Raw genomic sequence first — 16868 nt, 5'->3', positions numbered from 1 at the left:
ATTTTCCTTAAACTGTGGTTTTGTAACATCTTCTTGCACTAAGCTCCACAATATATTTGTATGCTGTTTAAAGCAGTATTTGCCTCACCCTGTTAACAGTCTGGTCAAGTTCATGTGGTCTTGATGTATTTTCATATATTTTTGAGGTCGAATCCTATTGCTAATATTAATTTCCTTTCTGTGGAACACATTTTTAGACTCAATGTGTCATTTTGAGCTTCAAAGTGCTGTTCTTCCTTGAATAATGGAGGTCCTATAGAGTTCAGAACGATATTACATAACCGGTTTGAGATTAGTCCTCCCGAGATTTAAAAACTTGTTCCAGTGTTGACATCGCTACCTGCAGGTTCACCACACGGAGTAACATGCTCGTCTACTTTCTCTGCAGTGCTATTAACTCTAAACAACCTGCGTTTTACGATCAACATTCTTACTTGTGTTCCCTTCGTCTGTGAGTTTTCATGTCACTTGAACGGCTAGATTAACAGAAATGATGACAGTTTTCTTATGAACCGTAAGCACAAGCCAGGTTCCGTCCAATCCCCGCTGAACGGGCGCAAACAGGTGTTCATCCTGGAGGCTGCATTCAGCATGCGCGTGTATCCTAAACAAAGAGCTGAACAGGAAAGATGGCACTATCGCACCGAAGCCTAGCGGTTGCATATACAAGTTATTAGGCTGTACCTCGGGTATCAACACAGCTTTCGGCGGGAATCGCCTGAGGGGTACCAGGCCGGGCGCCTTCCACGCACCGCCCCGTCAGCCTCCACCCAAACCCGCCTGCCTTTCCCGGGGCTGGTGAGGAGGCGAGATGGGGGTGCCGGTAAGAGCCAGGAAGGTTTCCGTGGCTACGCTTAGCGCACGGCGGTCGCTTCGCGTCCGGAGGAGCCGGGGGAACCCTGGCTGCGGCCGCGCTCCGGCGCAGGCACCGCGCCGCACGGGGACGCCGCACAGGGACGCCGCGCGGGGGCGCCGCCCGCCGCCGCCGCCACGCGCCCGTTCGCCCCCGCGGCTCTGAGGCGCCACCGGCTCTCCCAGCCCGGGGCTCCCCTACCCCGGCCCTCGGCCTCGGGAAACACACCCACGGGCCAGCCCACGCCCGGGGCCTGCCGCGCAGCCGCTCCGAGCCCTTCCGCCGCCCGGCGCGGCGCGGGCCCCTCGCCCTCTGCGCGGGCCCGGCGCGAGGAGGCGTGCGGCCCCGTCAGGCGCTGGGCCGCGCCGCGCCGCGCCCCGCCCCGCCCCGCCCCGTCACCTGACTGCCGGGGACGCGCCCGGAGCTGGTTTACGGCGCGCCCCGCCGCCCCCTCCTCTTCTCTCCCCTGCCGCTGGGCCGCGGCTGGCGCGCAGTGAGACCCGCCTCCGCCATGGTGCTGGAGTCGGTGGTGGCGGATCTGCTGAACCGCTTCCTGGGCGACTATGTGGAGAACCTGAACAAGTCACAGCTCAAGCTGGGCATATGGGGGGGTAAGGAACCCCTTCCCTCTCCCTCCCCGTCTCCGCGGCGCTGCGGGGCCGCCGCTGTCACCGGGGGCGGGCGCTTCCTCGCGCCACGGCGGGGAGCGGGTCTCGTTGGCAGCGGTCCCCCGTGAGGGGTAGGCGGGCTGTAGGACCGCCGTCCCCTCTGAGGGGCGGTCGGTCTGTGGGTTTGCGGCCCCCTGTGAGGAGAGGGCGAGCTGCGGATCCGCGGCCTTCTGTGAGGGACCGTCGGTCAGTCTGTAGCCACGGACCTACCCCCCTCCCCTTTCCCGCCGTGAGGGGCGGTCGGTCTGTGAGTCGCGGCCCTTCGTGAGGGGCTGTCGGTCAGTCTGTGGCCGCGGACCCGCCCACGCTCCCCGTGATGGACCGTCGGTCGTTCTCTGCTCGTGGCCTGTGGCCCCCTCTCTCTCCCGCCTCGTGAGGGGCGGTCGGTCGGTCGATCGTGTCGGTCTGTGGGGCTGCGGCTCCCCGCGGTGGCGGCGCCCCCCCGCGGCGGGCTCTCCCCGGCGGCGGGCGGGCGGAGGCTACGGCTGTTGCGCCGCCGTGAGGCGGGGGTCTGCCTGTGAGGGGACCTGGGGCGAGATACCCGCGCAGTTACAGGGCAGCAGGTTGTGGGGGAAGAAAGGGCGAAGTTAGGGTCTCCCTCCACACGAGGCGGGGCCTGGGCGCGGGTGCCTGGGTAGCTTCCCAGCTGTGGCAGTCGCTCCGAGAGGCTGAGGCGTGGGCGCATGTCGCTGGCCTTGGTGAGCTCTGAGGCAGGAAACCGTCGGCAAGAAAAAAAAAAACCGGTATTTTTTTCCTTACCTTTCTTGAGAGTATACTGGGTGGAAGCACGAGTGTGCTGTCGGGTCTGTCTGCGGTGCAGTGGAGCGTGGGGTGGCTCATGCAGGAGGAGGGGAGGCCTTTGTTGCGGTGCAGCTGATGTGGTGCTTGGGGAGCTATGTCTTTCACCTGCTAGTTTATTGGTGTAAATAATGTGTATTAAACAGGCGTGATAGTGCGATATTGTGGAGTAGCTATTCTCAGTGAATATATCAAGCATTGCAGTTTGCTACCCTGTAGGCATGCAGAAAAACAGTTGAAGTACTGTCTAGAGAAGGCTGGCTATTTTAGATGCCTTCCATACACAAGGGACGAGACTTTTCTCGTCATCTTAATTTTGCTCTTGCCATGGTAGTAAGTATTTTAACATTTATAAATTATTAATACCTATATTAAAAATGGAATATAGCTCTAAGGAATCTGGCATTAAAGCACTAAGAGGTATATTATATGTGCTTTCCTCAGGTATAATTCTGTGTGCTGGCATTCCCTTTGGAAATCCTATTACGTTGCCTGTGTCAGGAAAAGTTAACGTGTTTGTGAAAATAGGCATGAGTTTTTTGTTTCTATGGTTCATGATTTTTCTGTTATGTAAAATCATCAAAAACGAGATAAAATTTTTGTAGTCTACCTACCTTGATAGAACTGTAATTACCATTGACAACAAAGTGAATAATAAGAAAGATTTCCTGTTATTGTAGATATGTTTAATAGGGTAGAAACATGCAGACATCTAAGGTGGTGATTCTTCTGTAATCTCTTCCACCATAAAATTTTGTCTGAATAATCAGTGTTTAATGACTCTTAAATTAAATTGTGCTATTCTGTAACTGGAGTCAGGTTTTCAGATTTTATGCATGTGTACTGGGGAGGGTTGTAGCTGTGTTCTTTGTTACAACTTAAATAATAGTTGAAGTCACTTGTTCTGTACTTCTCTTTTTCTTCTAAATAGGTAATGTAGCACTTGACAACTTACAGATCAAGGAGAATGCATTAGTAAGTATTCTAATAATTTTAAAATTGTTTTATGGGTCTAAAGACTAAGTCATAGGATAAACTATTACTGTAGTCTCACGTTACACAGTATGCCGCCTTTACTGGTTATTGGAAGTGAGTCCTTGGTTAACTGCTTCTAATTTTGCTCATGTTAGTGGAACAGAAAGAAAAGAAGCTATGGGTGAAAAGGTAAGTGTGCTCCTTCAGAAGAGAAGAATAACTTCTGAGAAGTTAGCAGTAGGGTTTTAAAGTAAATTTCCCAGTGTTTGAGGCTTGGAATAAAACTTTAAATAAGATATTGGTGCGTTTCTGTTACCATTTTGGTCATACAGTACCACCTAAAGGATTTAATTTCTGCTGTGACTGCTACTGTATAATCATAGTTCGTTAAGTCATAGGGTTTTTTCCTCACTTGTATGTCCACGCAGTAGATGTTTCTATGTTTCTGAATGATTTACTAGATCTAAGGGGTTTACATAGGCCTACGTATTCTTTTTATTTTAGCTTTGGTTGAATAAATGGATTTTTCAAGGCCTGACTCCTGCAAATTGATTGATCTCATTGAAGTCTTCTGAAAGATAGTGGTTCATTTCTCAGTTGTTGGTGTGGGAATGAAGGGGGGGAAAAGTTCATCCTTCTACATCAGTTGATGGGATTGAAGCTTATGTTTATGACTTTCTGTGTAAATACATGCTTATTTAAAACTGGCAGGGAAGACATTTTTAAGATGTGTATTCTCTGAAAGTAAATGTGGTTATTCAAATGCTCCATTCTGTTCCTTTTAAAATAGGAATGACGGCGTGAAGGAAAAACAAGAAATAATTTGCATTAAGTACCCATATTCTTGTCTGAAAAAAAACTTGGCTGATTTTTATGTTCTTTAATAGAGCTCATGATCGAGAGAATCTTACTGCTATCTTTAGTGTGCTTGAAATTTCACTGAAGGGAACTGTTACTCTTCTGTGAACTGAAAACATGTTGGATCTTTGTATGACCTAATCATTGGTTTTTCTTCATTGTTCTGAAGTTTCATATTTTACCTGCCCATTTCATCCATTCCTGATAACTTTCTTGTACTTTAAAACTCTTGATACAAATATCTTTGTAATTTGGTAGTTAAAAAAGGGAGGAAGAAAGTGTTACCTACTTTGTACACGTCTTTCCTTCTTATGATGACAGCAAGGTTGATTATGGTTCTAGCAGTTCTGACTTACAAAAATGCATAGTCATGTATGTGGCTGCCCATAGCTGAAAGAGAGCTGAAATTCAAGAACTGAAAACAAGGGATGTTTCTGACTGCTTTACAATTGCAATATGTTAGATTTCTGTGCAAAAGTAATTAAAGGAAGGTCGATGCTGAACACCATTTTTAGAGAACTAGACTACACCTTCTTCAAAAAGAAAGGATTAAAGGAGCGTGATATGGTCCAACTTCTTCTCTAGTTTGCCTGTCTGCTGCAGTCTGGATTGTTTTTGTTTTCCTCTTAAGGTTTTCCACCAGAAAATAACTAGCTTTTAATTTCTGTCTATAGATACAGTATTTCTCAAATGTAAGAAAAGAAAGTCCTTAGGGAAAGGGAGACGAGCAAATAGTTACTTTTAGTGTTCCGCTTGCTGAGTCTATTTTTTTCGTTAGTCATAGTAAAAGAGCATTTCATTAAAATGGAAGTTTGTCAGACGTCAGTGAAAATTTAGGCTTCAGCTCATGCAAAGTCAACTTAAGAAGATTAGTGTAAGATCTCTAAAATCTAAAATTGTACAAAATTATTTTACAAATGAATTCTAAGACACCTTGAAAATGTAACCATTTTTTTTCCCAAAATATGTTAGACAGTTTGCTGACACAAAGTGCTGAAGTGTCATTCTGTGAAATATGTACTTTTTCTTTTGAGGCTGTTGTTTTGTGTGACTTCAGCTATAAAAATACAGAAGTATAATGGGGCAGTTGCTATTAATGTTCCTTTTTTACTTTGTTAAAAACTTGTAGTAGTGATAGAAATGAATTATTTCCGATGGATTTCTTCATCTTTATCCTATTTTTCAATCATAATGAAAAATGACTCATGACAAACTATGACCTAAGCTCTTTAGCAACCTATTACATGTTTCTCAGCTTATATTATTAGAGTCATTACCATCAAAAAGCTTGAACTCTGAGCTTCTTTACTTGTGAATTTGTATCCAGTTGGTCACAGCTCTTAATCTTCAAAGCTAATATTGCCTGTTCCTTCTCAGTTAGTCTTGAAGTATTTTCAGTAAATCATCTTTTTTCATGTTAATATCAAACCTCAATGCTCTCACACAGTTTTTATTTTATGTTAATCTGTTGTCTTTACTCAACAACTTTAAAACATCTTTAATTTCTAGCCTTTTCTTCATATCCTGCCTCCCCCCTCCACCTTGGAATTTAATCTTCTGAAAACTAATTTTTCAAGGTCAAACTCATGGTCATGTCCTTTCAGCAGGCCGAACTGAGCTGGTCCCCCTTAGAATTCAGCTGTGAGTCATAAATGCAGCATTAAATGGGGTGGATTTGTTTGCTGGTATCTGCTTCTACATGACTGCTCCTGGCTCTATCAAGAGCAGAGATCTTTCTTTGTTCTCACAGTTTTTCACCCTCTTCTTATGCGCGTTCTTACTACCAAAACCAAAGTTTGGAGATCAAACTATTTTAAGTGAGTCTATTTTCTCTTTCTCTCCTGATACATTTCAGTGAAAAATAAAAACTGAGAAGAAAGCTTTCAGTTAAGCTCATTGACTAGATTTTTAACACGCAGCAGCCTGCAGGAAGAAATATTTGGGAGTTGCTGAAGAGGAGTTGTCATCAGGAAGAATTTAAAGCATGAGGAAAAGTTTCTAGGACTATGCAGTTATAACCAGAAAAGGGTTAAAGTATTCCATAGCTCTTGCTTTTCAATTGTTTCTTCGAGGTGCTAAAAAAGAACAAGCCACAGAAATATTGTCACTAGTTCAGTCTCTTGAAGTTGGTTGATGTTAGGCTCCTAACTGCATCTCAGAATGCTTTTTAAAAACTGGAAATCTGGCAGAGATGTTAATTTGGGTATTAATCTTCTTTTTTGGAGGAGCCCTGTTAAATGTTTTTAAGTTGTTGGCAAAGTGGTGGTCAAGGTTGTTTTCTAGTACATGGGAAGAAAGAAGTGGTTAATATCTGTCTCATTTGGGAAAATGGGTTTGGTTTTTATAATCTTTGAGATTAAGGCTTCTCTTCAGGTCTTTGAATTATGGTTAACTTATTTGAAAAGAATACTGAAGTGGAAGACAGGTCTGGAATCTTGATATTTTAACTGACTTTGTAATCTTTCCATTTATTTATTTATTTTCTCCTACTTCCTCTTTACTTTGTCCCTCTTATGATCTTGGTATTCCTGTGGTTATATTCCTGTTTTTGTGGTATGCAAAATACAGGAGAGATACTTCGTGAGGTTTTAATTGATGTTAATAATTGCTGACTTGTCACATGTTCCTCATCTTTATGAGCCTCTCATGTTCTCGATGTTTGGCAGGCATTTTGCAAAGAACTTCTCAGTATTGTTAGTCAGACTTCTTATACGTTTGTAAATACTAAGTGCTATTATCAAAAAGAAAAGACCTATGTGCCAAATTAATAAAAATGTAAAATTAAATTCTTGTATATAGATAAAACTTTACTTTTTAGAAACCTTTGGAGCGAGGCATTATCATACTTGTAGGAGAGAATTGCCAGAAATGTGTAAATGCATTGTTTTAAGGCTTTCTACAAGCCTAACGATATTTATGGATTCCTGAGTTCATGTGAGTATTGCTAAATAATTAAATCTCTGTCATATGGAGAACTGTTTCTGTTCTGGAACTTCAGTTCTGGGAAAATAGTTTTAACAGAAGTAAAGATAATTTTGCTGTATAAACCAGCTTATCTTTAAAATACATGGATCTGTTTAATACTTTTTTTTTCTTCACAGAGTGAACTGGATGTACCTTTTAGAATCAAAGTTGGTCAGATAGGTAAGTTTTTGTTTCAGTGTAAGTACTGAAATGGAAATTTTAGTACAGGCCTTAAGGTCAGTCCTGCCTCTGAATTCCTTTTATCAAGCTTTCTTAAGTGATCTCTGTAATTGTACTTGCTGTTGAAACTAGCATAGAAGTTTAATGTTGCTGCCCTGGATAAATAATAAAGTGTTATCTGGCAAACCCTGTTTGTGTAACTTTACAGGCTGGAATGAAAAACATGTCTGAGAGGTTCTTTCCAGATACGTGGATGATCAAGGGAGCTCTTTAGCATAGGCAGAATATGTGTGGCTCTTTAAAGGACAGATTAGGAATATGAAGAATTTAAGTAAGATTCCTGAAACTGACAAACATGCCAAGGGTTTAGGAACTCTAGATACATGGTTTTTAAAAAATTCCTTTCCTGGGTGGTCAGCATTGCTTTTTCACATGAAACATTTGTTGGGGATGAATGTGTGTTTTATTTCTTCTACTTCCGTGGGAAAATCACGTTCATCCCAGTGAATTGAACTTCAGTCATGATCTCAGGTTCTGATCTGAAGTCTTCTGACTCAAACTGCATCGTCTTGCTTAAATCTATGGCTTATGTTTTCTCTGCATGTATTTTATCGCTTCAAGGGCTTTATAAAATGTTTAGGCCCATACGGTTTCTCCTTACCTTCTAAGGTGTTTAGGACATCAAGATATAGGGCTAATGCTCTTCAATGCCTGAGGTGTTGTTTGGACTAGGCATAGAGTAGATTTTTGTTTTGATGTAACTGTATCTGCTTTGTTTAGATAAACTTACTCTGAAGATTCCTTGGAAGAATCTGTATGGCGAGGCAGTTGTTGCGACTCTAGAAGGCTTGTATCTTCTAATAGTTCCGGGAGCAAGTATGTAAACTCTTCAACAACACAGTTAAATAACGGAAGAGAAAAATATCTAAGGGTACCATGTAATTGAGTATATAATAGCAAGTAGTTCATGTAAGTTGCCATTTTTACATTCTGTTCCCTCAGGGAAATTTCTAGACAAATGCTGGCAAGCTAGTGGAAGAAGGGTGGGAGGAAACAGCACCTGTTGCTTTTATGGAAATCCTTGGTTGTATCCATTCCAAGTTCAATTCAACAACCAAGTTTCCTCTGAAGTGTGCTTATCCTGAATCCACTTTTCTGGCATGCTTTAGATCTTTTGGCTGTGCATGGTATAGGTCATCTGCTTCTAACTGTCAACAGTTGAAAGTAGTAATTCCATTAGAACTGTTTTTAGGGAGAGGGATCAAGATCAGAGAACTTGATTAGTTTTCTCTGAAATCAGAACCTCTGGTATATTAAGAAAACTTGCAAGTTTCTAGAGTGACAAATATTTGTGTAGTAGAACTTACAAACCTGCATTATATTGCACAGACCACACTTAAGGGTATGAATTTCCACAGAAAGGTTCTCCTATGAAGTAGTGCTTAAACGTTGGTATGATCCTTTTGTGTCTTACTGTGTAGAAATAACAATTTCAGAGGCTGGATGCAGCTTTCAAGCAATTAAACCTAGAATAGCCTTTACCTCAGACAAGGTGTTGTGCTACATAATGTTGAATATGGTGTGCGTTGCTGGATTATGCATCTATATGACTTGAAATGAACTTGGTGGTGAGACACTTGCACAGGTTGCCCAGAGGGGTGGTGGATGCCCCATCCCTGGAAACATTCCAGGTCAGGTTGGACGGGGCTCTGAGCAACCTGCTCTAGTTGAAGATGTCCCTGCCCACGGCAGGGGGGTTGGACTAGATGACCTTTAGAGGTCCCTTCCAACCCAAACTATTCTGTGATTCTATGAAATTTAGGATTAAAGCTGTCCCAACTTGGCTTACAGGCATTAAATATGATGCAGAGAAGGAAGAAAAATACTTGCAGGATAATAAACAAAAGGAATTGGCAAGAATTGAGGAAGCCTTGCAGAAAGCGGCAGAAAAAGGTACTGAGTTAATAATTGTCGTGGCTTTTTTTAAAAAAAAAAATCTCCATTGGAATTTGAGGACTGTGCTATGAAAGAAAAATCCTGTTTTGTGATTGACTTAATGAATTTTGTTTTTTCAAGTGTCTAGCTAATCTTACTACAGTGCTTTGAAAAGCCTTTTTACTCTAAAGCTTGAAAGGAATGTTATTTGTTTTGTTTACCATTCATTTATCCAGTCAGCTTCTATTGGAAATGAGAATTTGATAGTCTGGTATGTCTTTTTTTTTCTTTAAAGCTGTAGGGGAACAGGACCAAAAGTAGAAACTACATTGCATGATGCTAATGTTGTTACCTTGCTTTAGAGCTTCAGTAATAGATATTTAATGTGTTTGAGGTGCATGTGACAGGCTGTTCTTTGCTTAAGAGCGGTAAGGTTTGTAATTTTTACAGTGGTAAGGTTTGTAAATCTTTGCTTCAACAATAATGCTTTTGTTTCAGTTTCTGCTGTCCTTTTATGATGTACTGCGTTTTGACTGGTTTGAAAAATGAGACTCTCTTGAGCAGGAAATAATTCATGACACAAGAAAACAATTGAACATGAACATAGGAAACTTTACTTAAACATTTGATCTAGGTCATTAAAAATTTTTAAACTTTCAATTATAGGTTAAAATAATTTGTCATTTCAGTCCAGTTAATCTGATTTGTGGGTTTTGGGTTTTTTGTTTGGTTGGTTTTTTTGGTCATAACAAATATCTTTTACAAAATTATGATATGAATTAGGCTTGTTTGGACAGAAACCAAGCTCAGAACCAATGACAGGTAACTACATATGGTAGAGGAAGAAGTTATTTCTGAAGTTGTTTTCTGAAGTGAGACCTATTTCTTGGGTGGTATAATGGTTCTTAAGATGCATCTCTAGGATACCTGTAATGCTGCAAGTGATTTGCTTTGGAAAAGTTGCTGAAAATGAAGTGATGGTTAGAAGACTTGGAAAAAGATAGTTAGATTGTAATCTCTTTGCTTATTTAATTTTCCAGTTACAGGACTCTCTACTGCCTTGTTCCTGTTTTGCTAGTTTGAGATGTACATTTTCAGTTTCCATTCAAACAGCAATCTGGCAATCCATTTACAGTGAAGAAAGAAGCCTTGCTTTATTTCTTGTCTTTAATATGCCAGAAACTGTATGAGAGCTAAGGCAACTTCAGTGAATGAATTTTACAGCCATTACTTCATACTGGGGCAAAGGAATGTTCATAGAGGTTTAACCTTGGTTTTGTAGGACTTGGATACTGTAAAGCAGCAGTGTTTCAGCCATTATTCTTTGCACCAGTAGCAATGGGATGAAGGGATAACATAACAAGAATTTTAACCTAATGGGCACTGCTTGAGGAATTCTAATTCTGGAACTTCATATAATTAAGAGTGAGTCTGTGCACCTGCGACAATCATCTTTTTTTCTTTCGAAAGAAACTTACTACATCCAGCATTTGTAAGGCTTTTGAAAAAAAAAAAAAAAGATACCTCAGTAGCTCAACTCCTTATATACAGAACTAGAATTAGATTTAGTCATGTTTTGCAGTTTTAAACTTCCAGCCTTGTGAAGGAAAAGCTAGAGGAACATTCAAATTGGATTATTTTAAACTGTAGTTATCCTCTCAGTCATACTGCAGCATGATCCTTATGGGTCCCTTCCAATTTGAGATATTCTGTGATCGTATCTCAGTGGTAGCTATTTCTGTTTCTGGTGTTGTACTAGAATATTGTGCTCAGGAGGACTTGTGTAGTTCTTGTGTGAGCAGATCCCTTGCTTTTGCTAGATACAGGAGTCTTAGGGCCCAAGTTGCTCTACTGCACCATAAATTTCTAAGAAATTCAGTTCTTTCTGTAGGCTTTTAAGAGCACACAATAGCTGGTGAAAATCTAGGAAATATATTGAATAGAAAGTTACCAGGGTCCATGAATTCTCAGCTGTATTTGCTTTTCTGATTAGTACTCAACTTTACCTTAATGTAAAGAATCTTGATTCAGTACTTGCATTTATTTAAGAGTCTCTTAGCATAAACAGTCCTGGGGATATTTTCTTTAGACATGCTATTCAAATATTGAGGAAAATGGTCATGTCACTGTGTGGTTAGTGTAGTGTGATGGGGAAGTGGTAACAAGCTCTGCTGACACAAGCTGACAAAACATCATCTTCTGTTTCCTAAGCTATTAAAATCTATCAGTATCGAAACTCCATATATGGAGACCAAAGCTTGCAGCTCTTGTCCTTTGCTGGTTATAAATAAAATGAAAATTGCATAACTTGCCTACGTAGCTAATCTTTGAAACTAGATATTCTGAAGTGCCTCTGGCTGTCAGATACTGTAATGGAAATGGTAACGTGTCATATGAGTTTTATAAACTTAACATTAAATCAGGAGCTGATTTCCTTCTTTTAAACAAAATGCGTTTTTTTGGTTATTTGCTGCCATGTGGACCAAGGCACTCATTCTCAAGATTCCTTGTATGGGTTGGAGAGTCTGATTTACAAGGACACCAAGCCTGGTGGGTATGCGTGGTTACATTTTACACATGCATGATGAGTATGCAGCTTACATGTTTAAAAACACACCCCCCTGCCCCTCCTCAAAGCAGCCAAATGTAGAAATGCGAAAACAATACTTGTTTGGTAAGCATCCATGTATTGGTGGTTCTAGAAATAAGATTTTAATGACCGTGGAGTCAAGTGGAAATTTGCAATGACTAGTCCTGTTGTAATTGAGTGGCTGTTCAAGAAGACTAAGAGACCATTTAGAAAGATTTCCATCAGCCATGTTGAGCTCAAGAATGTCATAAAATGCTGACAACTTTCTACTGTAGTTTTAAAACACTATCTTTAGGAGTTTTGAGAATAGAGGGTAATTACCCTTACTTAAGTGTCTGGGCTTAATATACTGTAAGTTGAGGCGGTCTTGAAACCGTGGACAGGCAACATGAACCATAGCAGATTGAAGGCATTTAGCATGCTTTTCCCTGGTTCTGTTTATTTGGATTGCTCTCAAGTTAGGCAAGGAAACAGTTTCCTTTGAAATTCAGAGAAACTGTTGTTATGTTGTACCTGCTGTATTTTTATCATCTTGAACCAGATTTTCAGAAATTTATTCTTAGCCAAAATTACTTAGTGGACTTTTATCTGAGTGCAGGTTTAGAATGAGCTTAAAATCATACATTTAGTTTCTCCATAGTAATGGAGGCGGGTAATCAAGAGGAAAATCAGTTCCCTTAGTTTTGTCATAAATGGGACTGAAAGCCTGAGAACTACAAATTCAGTAGTAAGTGAAGGAAGCTGTATTTTAAAAATACCATTTATAGGGGATTACTTGTACTGCTAAAAGGAACTATCCAAGAGAAAACGTTGTTTCTACTTGGCATAGTTTTTCCTTTTTAGGGTTATTTGTAGGATGATCACCTTACCTGCAAGACAGGTTGAAATCTTGGCAGGCACTTTCTCCTCCTTTGTTTGAACAAGCATGCAAATTACATACAAATAAAGTTGTTCCCCAGAGTTAAATACACTGTTGCACTTGCTTCCTTCTTGCTTTAGTGGGATACACCCTTCTCGTGCTACAACCTCTTAGACAGGCAGCCCTGTTGCTACGGTCTTTTCCCCTGTGCAGCCAGAGAGGGGAAAGAAACAGTGCAACTCACCAAACCGGTTTTCTTTAGAAATGTGGAAAAGTATGAGCATTAATTTAATTCATGAAATGGTTGTGATTGTGTGGGTCATAATTTGTGTGTAAATGATAGAATTTATTTAATATAAAGCTTTTAAAGAGTCATCATTTTTGTATGCTTTTTTGCAGTTACTGGTATCATTCTTTCAGATCGCTTTCATACCATACTGTTGATTAGCATAAGAATCATATTGAAAAGTGCTTTTTGGGTTTCTACGTACATCTTAAATATCTTAACTTGGAAGTTATGCCCTTGTACGGTAGAAGCTTCTTCTGGATTTAAACTTCCATGGTTTTTTTCCCCGCAATTATGCCTTTGCCTGAGGTCATTAAGTAAAAAACAAACACTTGGATTACAGAAAAACTTATTCACCAGGGTTTCTAATAAGCAGTCATGGCTCTGTTTTTAGCTCTCTTGTACATAAGTGATCTGGAATTATGTTATGCAATGCAGTCATGAAGAAGTCTGGGTATGTATTTGCTGAGAAGCCTGGTGATTATTTGTAATTCCTTGAACTCTTGAGATGTTACATAAGGAATATATGAAAGTTGAATTAAATGCCTTGACCTTATAATTGGCAGGACCATTGATCCAGTAGAAATTTGGATACTTAATCTAAAGTTTTTACTGGCTGCTTAGTTTACTTGGGCTTTGAACTTCAATGACTTTTTAAAAAAAAAAAAAAGGGGTGGTGGTGGTGCAGAAAGCAAGGCTTCAGTTGCTTCCCTGAAAGTGAATTTAGGTATACATAAATTATGAGAAACAAGGCTCTGTGCTATGAGAAGTAGCTGATTGCTTCCTTAACAGATCTGAAATTCTTCAGAAGCTTTTAATGAGACCTTACTCTAAGGCATTCTCCTTTAAGACAAGCTAAACTTTCTTCCATCTTTTTCTTATGCTTTCTTACATTTCTGCTTTACTAACTTGAATTTTATCCTTTTCCCCAAAAATTGCTTGCACTGAAAAAGGACGTAAGCGTAAAAAGTATAAAAAGCATTTTAAGAGACCCTTTAAAGGTCACGATCACTCAAAAGGTGGGTAAAAGTTATGGCTTTTAACTTTTTTAAAGACTTTTTTTTCTTTCTGTTTGGATTAGTTTTTCTTAGTCTTGGATATACATCCACTCATACCTGTTTTTTCTCGTGTTTGAAAGAGAGGATGTAAATTGGAGAGGGCTCTTTTTTGCTGTTTATGCATTCTCTGGATCCAATAAGACTGAAGAGAGTCCATGTTTCTCTCTACTTGGATAGCTGTGCCTGTTCCTTCAACCTGAGCTATCTGTAGCATTTCCAACAAAAATGTACACGTTTGGTAGGCTGATTAGTGGCACTTTACTATGACTATTGGAAAAACTGCATGTGGAAGAGGTATCTGTTTGTCTAATTTCTGTAATATTCCAGTAACAGTTATGTAAAGTAAATATGATACTATACTGATGATATAGCAGTAAACAGTCTTTTTCAGCACCTTTTAGCTTCTGTTCTAAATAGCTAGCATAGTATTATGACTGATATTTTGACAGCAATGAAACCGATATTTTTCCCCAAGAGGATAATCATTGTCCATAAGTACCAAACCATACAGGCCTTCAGTATTAGCATGTGACTAAGAATGGGTTGCCATATCCCATGTGGTTGTATTGTTACGTATTTGATCTTGGAGGAAGCTGCAGCATAGACTTACAATTGGAGTAAAACCTTTGTGGGGACCCTAGGTAAGCTTTGTAAGGAATCAAACTTTTATTGCTGCTGGTAGCTGCATCTGGCTAGAAAAATGTTAATGGGTTGCCTGCTTGCACCTGAAGGTCCTGAAGCTTCAATAAGCACTTCTGCCCTTTTTTTTTTCTTTATCAGTATTGTGTTGGTTTCTGTTAATAGGGAGTGGGAATTGTGAAGAAATGATTAATAGGAGGAAATGTGAGTTGCATGTAGAAGTGGTAAAATGTTTTGTTTTTTTCCGAGTTCCTGACTAATTTTTTTACTTGAAATCAAGTGCTGTTGACTAAAATAGCATTATATCATGTTCAATAGCGAAGTCTTTTCATTTTTAAAGGAATCTCCTGAACCTCTTTTAGAGCTTAAAAAAAAAAAATTATTCTAATTTTTATAGCAAGATGTACAAAGTTACATATCTGTGGTGTTCAGCGTGCATTGCATATTTAAAAAGTTACAGACAGTTAAAGTAAGCCGAGAAGTCAAACTCAGAGTGCAACCCTAAACTTGGTCAAAACCTGTAGTCCTTATTTATCTCTACTTGGATAGCCATGACTGCTTCTTCAACTTGAGCTATCTGTAGCATTTGCAACAAAAATGTACAAGCTTGGTAGGTTGATTAGTGGCATTCACCGGGATAGCCACTTTGTAAGGTGGATACTGAACAAGACAAGGTAGCCTGTAAAGATAGCAAGAGAACAAGCGGCTCATGGAGCCATATTTTAGGTAAAATGTTAAGAAGCTCAGTCTGAGATAATATTTTCAGAGTTATTTCATTAAATAATAAGAGATTGTAAATATTCCTCCCTGCCTCGGCATGTGTATATTTGTCTTGGGTAGAATGCTTAACTTCTGTGGATATGCAACTTCTGCTACCCTATCTTGTTCAGCATACGTTCAAGTATCACTACGTGGCATAGCAAAGTCTGATATGGACCTAGCTTAAATGGTCACGGTACAAGTCTAGTATGGAAGAAATGAAATACTTCAGAGTAACTGTTCATTTTCAGTTATGGTATGCCAGCTTTTTAACTCTCTCGGGCAGTGTTGTATGAAAGGCTCTAATGGACGGGTCTCTTGTGCAAGTATGATCTTTACCTGCTTATGCGAGGGTATTTTGTGCTAAATTACACCGTCTTACCTGTTTGCTTGTTGAAACCCCTAGTTAATTGCTGAGGGACTCTTAAGAGAGCACCTTTTACCTTGGAAGGCGTGGGGAGAAGTATATTAAACAAGAACTTGCTGTAAGCTGAGCTGTTTTGACTGAAACTTAGACATAAATTTTCCTATGGTTGTGTTGTGCACACACAGCTAACATCACATCTTCAGAATGTGGATGTACAGAAAAGGAAAAAATGCAAATATGTAATCTAAATAAGTGAAAACTTAAATGTTAAATATTCATGTTAGAGTAAACATTAAATTTACATTAGTATAGCAGTTGGTGTGGTTAAACCCAAGATGCAACTACTACACTGAATGGTGACTTTTTTTAAATTATTGTTTTAGAAAAACCAAAGGAGGAGAAGAAAGATACTTTCTTAGAAAAGCTCGCGACTCAAGTTATAAAAAATGTGCAAGTCAAAATCACAGGCATTCATGTTAAATACGAAGATGATGTAAGTATCTGGAACATAATCTCTTCACTTTAAATTGAACTCCAGTGCAGTCATGGTTGTCTAGTCCACAGAGAGAAACTGTTACCTGCCGCCTTGAAAAAGTTGCTGTGGTTTCTTCTGCACTGTTTCCTCTGCACCTCTTCAAATAAAGTACCTCAGATATGACTGAAAGCCAGAAATGTTTTGGTTATGTAAAATAGATATTCCCTCTTTTGCCTTTTCCAGTGGTGCCTTGCTCAGTAAATGTGGATGATGGCTGTTCATCATATGTTAGTGTGTGCACTTGATGTCCAGAACTTTTCAGTGTCCTGGGTAAAGTCCAGAATGGCAGAAACTGGGTGGGTTACAGATTAGTCAGAAGGCAAATAGTTGAAAACACTTAATTGATAAATGAGAATGCTTATATGAACCAAACTTGGTATTATTCTAGCCTGCTTCCAGCTTCCTTTAGGAAAATGATAAAGCAGTTTGTGGTGAGATAATTGAATGTAAAAGAAAAGCATTGGATATAGAGTATTTCTCAAACCTGTTTTAGGACTATTTTCAGAGACACTAAATTTAAAAAGGTGGGAGGAATGGAAGTCAT

General features: G+C 39.9%; 1 protein-coding gene across 3 annotated transcripts in view; it reads left to right on the top strand.

Moving 5' to 3' along the window:
* The first annotated feature begins 1258 nt into the window (after positions 1 to 1258).
* The window catches only part of VPS13C (vacuolar protein sorting 13 homolog C), a 100390-nt gene continuing 84780 nt past the window's right edge, over positions 1259 to 16868 (top strand). For 2 of the 3 annotated variants that reach the window (XM_076348376.1, XM_076348378.1), the window contains exons 1-8: positions 1259 to 1464; positions 3251 to 3294; positions 7254 to 7296; positions 8077 to 8172; positions 9148 to 9249; positions 11719 to 11781; positions 13920 to 13985; positions 16173 to 16282. In XM_076348376.1, the coding sequence (XP_076204491.1) occupies positions 1365 to 1464; positions 3251 to 3294; positions 7254 to 7296; positions 8077 to 8172; positions 9148 to 9249; positions 11719 to 11781; positions 13920 to 13985; positions 16173 to 16282 (624 nt within the window). In that variant the 5' untranslated portion in view covers positions 1259 to 1364. The remainder of the gene's footprint in view (positions 1465 to 3250; positions 3295 to 7253; positions 7297 to 8076; positions 8173 to 9147; positions 9250 to 11718; positions 11782 to 13919; positions 13986 to 16172; positions 16283 to 16868) is intronic. The other variant, XM_076348377.1, reaches the window with a different exon arrangement.

This window comes from Aptenodytes patagonicus, chromosome 10 (assembly GCF_965638725.1).
Source record: "Aptenodytes patagonicus chromosome 10, bAptPat1.pri.cur, whole genome shotgun sequence".
NCBI classification, from domain to species: Eukaryota; Metazoa; Chordata; class Aves; order Sphenisciformes; family Spheniscidae; genus Aptenodytes; species Aptenodytes patagonicus.
Note: the sequence above shows the minus strand (reverse complement) of the source record. Positions and strands in the feature narration are given on the sequence as shown.